Consider the following 9,283-nt stretch of genomic DNA (forward strand, 5'->3'; position numbering starts at 1 on the left):
CCTGCTGGTGCAACCAACATTAACATTTCCCAGTCAATAAAATAAAGGCCCAGGTAGGACAGACTGCTTGTGATGCACCAATTCAAAAATGCAATTTAAAAGAATGGACAAAACCAAGTGACTAAGTCCAATAAGAAGGTACCATCTACCATTAATTAATAAGAGAAAACGCATTTTGACCAAAACATAAAAGAGGAAAAAGCAGTAATATGAGATCTAATTGGAAAGGCGGGCTTCCATCGCGTACCATAGTCAAAAACAGTACTGCACCATCACGTTCATCTACTAGGTTATAATTTGATTTCTTCATAGGCTCAGATGATCTATTAATTTTCAAGCAGTATCCTATAAGTAACAAACATCGCTTTCTCTCAACTTTATGTGTGAGATTGACATTCTGATATGCAAGGGAATCACAATGAAATACCCATCATTGTTTAAAATTTCCTCCTTAAGGAGGAGCACTTGATGTTTTCTGTGTAGGCGATGATACTCTCAATTTATATACAAGTAATATCGAAACAGTTTATATACAAGTTTGGCTATAGCCATACCATAAGCCAAAAAAAACCAACTTCAGCTTGGGAAGAACAGTGGCTATGGTGATGGCTCAGAAACCAAGATTTTTTTGCTTCAATTCCCCTAGCTTAACACAATGCACATCGTTTCCAGGTGATTGTGTGCATAGGGATTTGTCTTGCCTTAGATGGGCCACACATACCCCAGAGTAATTTAAAAAAAAAAAAAAAAAAAAAAAAAAAAACAAAATTCATACACCAAGAACTAACCTTCCAACTTTTAAGACCTGGCCGGCGAACAAGTTGGGGGAGCTCACAAGAGACGTCAACAAGTTCAAGAGAACCTCCACACTTCCGCAAAATCTGCAGAAATGAGCCATGGTGACCAAAAGTGATTAGATGGGAATAAACCTTCAGGTTGGTAAAACAAAATCTGCCAAAACTGTGAGTCCATAATTAAGGGAAGAAATGGCATCCACTCTTTTTAAAAATATGGACATCATCTAAACAATTACTATAGATGACATCAATTTCATAATATCAAATACCAATACATTAAGAAGAAATTGACACAATTTTGCAACTTATATCAAGGTAAAAGCATAGAACCTATAAACAACAACTTAGAAGCCTAGGATTCACATGCAAACAATTTATTAGTTACACAACAACGAGTCTAGGAAAACAAATTAGAACTCCCAGTTAACAAGAGGGAAGGTCTCCTCAGGTACCACCGCCATTTATAAAACTTTCTGCCAAAGTAATAGTGTGACATGCAAAACCAACATCTTTATGATAAAGGAGAAGAAACAAGCAGACAAGCTCACAAGAGATTACCAAAAGATGGTAAACCTTTTTTATAAGTAAACAATATTCATTAAAACCAAAGGGCCCATCCAAGTTCACAAGAAGCATACAAGAGAAACACCTAACCATAAAAAGAATAAAAAGAAAAGAGCTCAAAAAAGTCATGAAAACTAGAAGTATGAAAACAATTATAGGCAGCCATCCACCGGAAAAAGATAAAGAAAAAGAAGGCCTTCAACCCCCTCACTGTCCTCTCAGTGTCTTAAAAGCTCATTTATTTCTCTCCAAATGCACCACATCATATAGAGCGGAATCATCTTCCACATGGTTTCATTTTAAGGATTACCAAACAAGCAAGGAGATCTCTCACACGACGAGGCATAACCCACGCTAAATTGAATAACCCGAAAATAGCGGACCTTAAGGCACTAGCTGTCTCGCAAAGGAGTAAGTGGTGGTCAACAGTTTCCACACTTTTCTTAACATGCAGCACCGATCTACTACAATGATTTTCGCTTTATTAAGTTGTCCGAAATGAGAAGCTTACCTAAAGCGGCTGACCAAGCGAAGAAAGCCACTCTCAAAGGAGCCTTGCTTTGCCAACACCTCCAAAGGAAGGCAATGTTGTCATGGGGAATTAAGACATGATAGAATGATCTTACATCAAACAACCCTCTCTTGGAGGGGTTCCAACAAAGCTTGTCTACACCATCCTGTTTCAAATTGACAGAACACAACTTCTCAAAAAACGAGAAAAAGAAATCTATCTCCCAATCATGTGCTGCTTGAACAAAAGTAACCTTCCATTAAAGAGAGCCATTAGAAAACTGAAGATGATCAGCTACAGAAGCATCCCTAAGGCAAACAATGCTAAACTTTGGAAACGCTACCTTAAGGGGTTGTTCCCCACACCACACGTCGACCACCCACCTTAAATCTAGTATATCTAGAGAACTCCAAACCCCTCCTAATGAATCTAGAGAGACCCACCGCATATGACCCAAAGACTTCTTTAGAGCATCACCCACCCCACAAACTACCATATTTAATGTCCACTACTAGTCTCCAAAGAGCCTCTCTCTCATAAGTGTAATGCCATAACCACTTCCCCATAAGGGCTCAGTTGAATATGAGCAAATTCTGAACCCCAAAAACCCCTCAAAGTTCAGAAAACACACCTTGGACCAACTTACTAGGTGAATTTGACCTCCTAAGAGCATGTTTATGATTGTATTTGAGAAATAAAGTTTTGTCAAAAAGCGCTTTTTTGACAAAAACTTCATTTTTAAGTTTTTGCCATTTTTTGCCATTTTTAGAGTAAAAAGTCAAAAAAGTACTTTTGAAATTTTTTACCAAGAATGCCAACTTTTGTTTGGCACAACTTTTTAGGTACTAAAAGTACTTTTTAAGTTCTCTAACACAATCACAAACAGGCCCTAACCTATACCTCCCCATAAAAAATCCCATTGTCACTTCTCAATTCGATTGGCTCTACTAGCCATGACAGGAAACAAAGACATGAGGTAGGTAAGCAAATTAGACAAAGTGCTCTTGATTAAGGTAATCCTACCCCTTTTAGACAAGTACAACCACTTCCAACCAGCCAATCGATGCTCAACCTTCTCAATAATGCCATCCCAAATACATATTGGCTTTAAAAGAAGCACCCAAAGGAAGACCTAAGTACTTAATAGGCAAAGAAGAGACCCTTCAACCCAAGATCCTAGCCAAACCTTCTATATTATTAACAGTTCCAACATGAACCAACTCTGGCTTAGCCAAATTGATCTTCAAGCCTGAGAACTTCAAAACATAAGAACAAGCAACGCAAAAGACGGAGGTGATGTTCGCCCCCAAAAAAATTGAAGTGTCATCCGCAAACAAATGATGAGAGATAACAATCCCACTAATAATCTTTAAGTTATCAAAAGTGAGGATCTTACCTAAAGCAGCCAACCATGAGAAGAAAGCCACTCTTAAAGGGGCCTTACTATGCCAAATACACCTAAGAAGGAAAGGGATGCTATCATGGGGGACTAAGACATTATGTAACGAGCTAATCTCAACCCGCCCTCTGTTGGAGGGGATCCAGTAGTAAAGCTTGATTACACCATCCTGCCTCAATCTAATGGAGTACAGCTATTGAAAAACAAAGTAAAGAATTCCAACTCTCAACCATGCATTCCTCTAATAAAATTAATGTTCCACTAATAAACCCATTGGAGAACTGCATATTTGCCACAGAAGCATCCCTAAGGTAGGCAATGCTAAATAACTCTAGATACTCTCCCTTAAGGGCAGCACCCCCACCATAGGTCATGCCAAAAACTAACCTCGGGGCCAAAACCCCCACCTCAAATCTAGTAAGACTAGAAAAGTCCTCCCAACCCCTCCTAATGACTTTCCAAACCCCTCATAAGTTGATTTGCTTTATAAAAAGAAGATACAATGACAAATGGACTTTTGAGATGTTGACATAGCATAAACATCCCATTGCCCTAAGAGACAAATAAGCTGGTGAAGCACAATGTAGGATTTCTTAAGGAGACTATTGATTTAGAAGTAATGTAGGGCGGTTCAGACAACAAACGCATATCAGGCCAATCAGGTGTCTTCATTCTAGCAACAGTTTGAGCAGCAGTTAAGATGCTAAGACTGGAAAATTCAACTAGTCCAAAGGGGGAAGTTTACTCCTTTAAGTTTGCTAGCCTACTTCCTCAACCTTCCCTAATGCCCTCTTTGATTGAGAAGACTTAGTTAAAACCAAAAATTCATCATAATTTCCTGTAGGCCGGTAAAAGAGTGCATATGTTACTCGATATGTAGGGTAGTCTTTGTGCACAGAAATCTTTGAGCAAGTGGAGTAATGTAAAGCTTCCTTCTTTACTGGATTCATAGGTGTAGAAAACAATTGATACATTTACCTCAGCAACAACAGCTTCATTCTCTACTGGATTCAGTGAGCAAGTTGAGTATACCATTCTCCCACCAACTTTAAGCAAAGATACACCTGCATAGTCAACGGAATTATTGAAAATTTTGTATACCTCACTGGACTGCAAGCGCACACACGTAGATCTTTAAGTATATAAACTTAAAACCAAAAACTGAAAAACATGATTTGCACATTCCATCTAACACAATAAACAGATTCAGTTAAAGAGTAAATTAACCATCAAAAATCTTTTCGAGTCTAAGCAAAAACATGCATTGTAATGTAATGTACTAAATATAAGGTGGCAAGCCCTTGAAGAGCTTTTTCATTTTTAGAAAGCTGTGATTTTGTCTATAATAAAACACATGAGAGAACTGTTTCTTTCCATATTCCCCTCAGATACAAACCCATACCAACATTTCAAGAATAAACTAATATTCACATGGGGCAAGGGTAGGACCAACATCTAAAAACCAAATCAGTAGCGAATCAGAAAGATAGTTGATTCATAGGTTGACCAATCCAACTGGTTCGGACATACATACATATATTATTATAATTAAATACAAGTATAAAATAAATTTTTTTATAAGTATCAAAATATCATTAAAAAGCGAAATGAGCAACCCGGATACACAAGAAATATACAAAAGAAACACCTAACTAACTACAAGAAGAAAAGAGAACAAGGAAAACATGAGTATAAAATAAGTTATGCTTACACTTTTGATTCATGAAATTTAACATATCTCAAATTTCGTCCTTGAAATTTTAAAAAATTCTGACATAGTGCTCAAAACAATTATATGGTAGGAATTTAGTTCTCTCATCCACCAGATTGGAGAAAATTGTTAAAGTGGCAAAAGAAGAAATGAGGTAGCACATTAATAGTATATGTGGCATGTGAAATGGCCATATGGCACATGCCACGTCAACAATTAAAAAGAACATCAATTTATTATTTTTCCCTTAAAGAATTTTCTCTTGGTTATCCTCTCCTCCTCCATCCTAACCACTTCTCGCCCCCACAGAAAACATTATGATAATGGGTCCAATTGGATATTTAGAAGGATTGGAAATAAAAACTTGCTTCAGGCTCAAACTGAATTATTATTATTTTTTTTAAGAGAAAAAAAAGGAGTTCAGGCTTTCAACCCATCCAAGTTAACTCAGTAATCGAGCTGTGCTGTTTTAATCATTCTGAATTTGAAACTTTTCAAGCTCTGATTCTTAGTAAACATCCGTAAAATTCATACTTAATAAGCAAGAACTCTCTAAATCTCTGGATACCTAAGAAGCGTAATCAGCTTGTGTGAATACGAATCTTAATCTCATAAAGACTAAAATTTGGATTAGCCAAAAAAAAAAATTTAAACATTCCTAAAAAGCAGAAGGGTATACAATCACAGAGAATTCCCAATCTTTGAACTTTCCATCAAAGATACCTCGCATAGCTATCTGAACTTGTAGGCCATGGACGCCATTGCCCAATCCCGCACTCCTGTATTAAGAAAAGAAAATCATATCCATCCTGAAAGCAAGAAAATAAAAAGAGAAAGTAGATGGAAAAGGAAAAGGCACTACCATTTCCTCCAGATATCAGGAGCCTTGCGAAGGGTACCATCTCCACTGCAAGGAACATCACATAAGACACGATCAAAGATAAGTTGACTAATGCTCAGCTGAGATCCTACTCCTCTTTCAAAAGAACTAGAGCAATTTCTGTTTAAACGGCAGCCAGGGAAATGTTGAGCTTCATGATTTGTGACTATCAGGTTGGCAGTACACATTCTTTTAGTTTGGTGGATGAGAAGATTACATCTTTGAACATCAAGATCATTTGCCACAACCTAAGATAAATAAGAAATCAATTTCACAAACAGGATTAGCAGGACAGGAATTTCAAATTATATCTAGACAAGTTACCCAAGAAAATTGTGAGCACAACCAATTCCTATACCATTACAGAAAATGAAAAGAGGACTGAACAGACAAAAATAAAATCAGAAGTAAAGAGTGTAAACAGGATATAGTTAGAAGGAAACAAACCATTCCATCAGGCAGTGATCCTGCTTTGGTTGATCGGTGTATAATCTCAAGCAATTGGAATGTTTTTGACCCTGGTGCAGCACACACTGAGCAAACGCAAAGAAACATTAAGAAAATATTTTAGTAAATATATCAATTCTGATAAGTCAAATGGGTTGTCAATTATTTTTTCACCAAAACTAAACAGCCATTTGGCAAAGACAAAGATGAAGGAGAAGCAATAACATCATTGGTTAAAAAGATTTTTGAAAATGCAATTGTATCAGAAAAAAGGAATGTTAAAAAATAATAATTTTAATGCACCATAAGTTGCTTACTGTCAAGTACAAAATGATATGGACGTACATCCAAGAAGAGAGGAGGTACCTGCGCCACAAGCAATCATTAGCAGCAAGTACTTAACCACTAACATTAAGTAAACTACGTACGCTAAAACGCCCAAAAAAATTCAAATCTATCAGATAGCAAAATGAGTACATAAACCTCAGAAGTGACAGATAGTATGGAATGTTGACCTACCATGCTGACAGCTTCCTGTCTTGTGATGTTTCCAATTTCATTTTCTAGCTTTAAGAACTCATGGAACCTGGGAAATTCATATATCAGAATGAGATCTGACATAATATACATACATATGACAATTAATTGATAATTAGTTAAATGACTCAAATCAGTTCATATTTTTATGGACAGCTTGCTCACATTGTAAATATACTACACTAGCACTCCAGAAAGATAATTCTGAAAACCAATAAATTGCTAACAAGTGAGCAGGTACTATTCCTCAAGATTGGAAAGAGAGTCTATCTTTTGACAATATACCTTCTCTTCAAAAAGAAGAATAAAATCAAATCAATTACTTCTAAATTGATTAGAGGGTATATTCCCCTTGGGGTTAATTACTTATAAAAAAAAAAAACTTGATTACAGAGTATAAGTTTGGAAGAAAACATTCTGATAAAGATTTAACTTTTTACTGATAGCCAAGACAAAAAATAATAATAATAATAATAATTACTGTTCCCCAACAAAAGGAACTTGCACTAGAAGCTGTTGATCTATCATTCTATCAGTTAATATTATTCCAATTTCCACATGTGGAACATCATACTGAATAATTTCTACAGATTTTAAACAATTAATAATCAAACATCTAGCAGATGTACCAATGAACAATTACATTCTTTATTTTTCTTTTTTTCTTTTTTAGATAAATAGATATACGCATACATTCCTTCACATACACAGATCAGATAATACAAACACGCACATACAAGACCCATGTGCTTTGTATAAAATCCTCTTTTTTGAGATCTCTTTTAGACTGAGCTGTAGTCCATGTTCCTTCTTTCTTCTTTTTGAATATTTTAGATCTTATTAAATTTTTAGATTTTAGACACCTTTAATGTAGTTATCTCTCTTGTATACTCTTTGTGTACAACGCCTCTGAATTTTTATTTTTCTTTTTCCTTTTCAATAATTATTATTCATCCAAAAGAAAACCAAAGATTTGGAATCAAACTCCATCCTTCAAGTATGTTCTAAGTAAATCAACTGACAACAACCTCCAATCTACGCATGTATATACACCCAGTTCACTAAAGAAAAAAAAAACATCACATAAAATGTGCTTTACCTCTCAAGAGTTTGGTTCTTCCTCAGCTGCATGCGGGAAAAATTTGACTGCCAAGCGAGATTCTCAGGGTACCAAGGCAATGGTCTAATTGCCTCCACTTCGCCATCAGTGACCTTAACAGAATAAAATGCAAGAGAAACACAACAGCGTATTATAATAATGACCAGCAGATACGGCAACTTCATCACTGCAATACAGTCACAAAGTTAAATCATGCGACTCACCTCAGCTTGAAGAGATTTCATAAAGTCATTCTCTAACTGTGATCGGATGTCTGGACAAAACTGGCTACTGTAAAATAAATAAAAGCACAGAAAATAAGCCAAGGTTCAATTAATATTAACAGAATCCTAAGAAATCAATTGTGATTCCAAAAAAAATTTAAAATTACAAGGAAAAATATTATCAAATGATTTCCACAACGGATATTAATATCTACGCTTTTGCAGATGGGAACTTTATCTTCTACAGTAATCCATTAAAGGAATACCCGACCACCCATAAGCCGCTCTTTTGTTGTATAAGATCTTTTTCATTTCATATTTCTTTTCAAGGGGGAGGTAAACAAAAAAACTTCCACATTGAAAGATGTTGCTTGCTTACACATATTGCCTTGTTTTGAATACTTCACATACACCCTTCTTCTACATTTCAATTCTTTCTACTGGAACAAATGCTTAATAAGAGCAAAAAAAAAATTATAGCAAATTCCCACTTCTCTATTATCTGAGAAGAACCACTTCAAAAGACCGTTTCATAAAAGGCACCAATTTGGCATTACCTTGAATTGATTCTAAAAGCCGAAGGCAATGGTTTTCGAAGAACTTCCATGAAGGAGTCCCACTCTTCTGGGGACACTATCCCTTGCTCCTACCATCCAAAAGATTAAAAATAAATAAATAAATAAATATTTTCATATTTCCACCAAAAAATAAATAATCCCCAGAACGCAATTAAAAAACAAATTGTAAAACATGTTGCAAAGCCCAGAACCTGTTTGTAAATGCATATCCAAGTATAGACGGTAATAGCACCTTATAGTATTCATCAAAGGCGAGGTTTTGGGTGGCGAAGGGCTGCCAATTGGGCTTGTCATTTTCGTTGTTGTTGTTGTTGTTGTCGGAGGAGGAAAGGTCGGACTTGGGGCGCTTCCAAACGTTCTCTCTGCTCTGCTTGAAGTGCCTTCTCTGAGTGCGAGATCTTCCTCTACCTCCCATTTTCGGATTCTGTGTGCAACAACTGCGTTGTGGTCGTAAACGAGGCACTGGGTTTTGGAGTAGGAGTCGGACCTTGAAGCTTGCGGTTTTGGGTTTTAGGTTAGGGTTCTAGTTTGGGCTG

The 9,283-nt window shown here is 36.2% G+C and overlaps 1 protein-coding gene across 1 annotated transcript; it reads right to left on the bottom strand.

The window, feature by feature from the left end:
* Positions 1–121: 121 nt before the first annotated feature.
* LOC132165871 (uncharacterized) lies at positions 122–9,277 on the bottom strand. Its single transcript, XM_059576561.1, has 13 exons — positions 8,980–9,277; positions 8,727–8,815; positions 8,170–8,236; positions 7,946–8,058; positions 6,829–6,895; positions 6,627–6,675; positions 6,310–6,395; positions 5,845–6,110; positions 5,706–5,761; positions 4,250–4,335; positions 789–881; positions 248–397; positions 122–145 (listed from the first exon to the last, which is right to left on the bottom strand). The coding sequence occupies exons 1-13, from the start codon at positions 9,160–9,162 to the stop codon at positions 122–124; spliced, it is 1,329 nt and encodes a 442-aa protein (XP_059432544.1). The 5' UTR covers positions 9,163–9,277.
* Positions 9,278–9,283: the final 6 nt, after the last annotated feature.

This window comes from Corylus avellana, chromosome ca11 (assembly GCF_901000735.1).
Source record: "Corylus avellana chromosome ca11, CavTom2PMs-1.0".
Classification (NCBI taxonomy): Eukaryota; Viridiplantae; Streptophyta; class Magnoliopsida; order Fagales; family Betulaceae; genus Corylus; species Corylus avellana.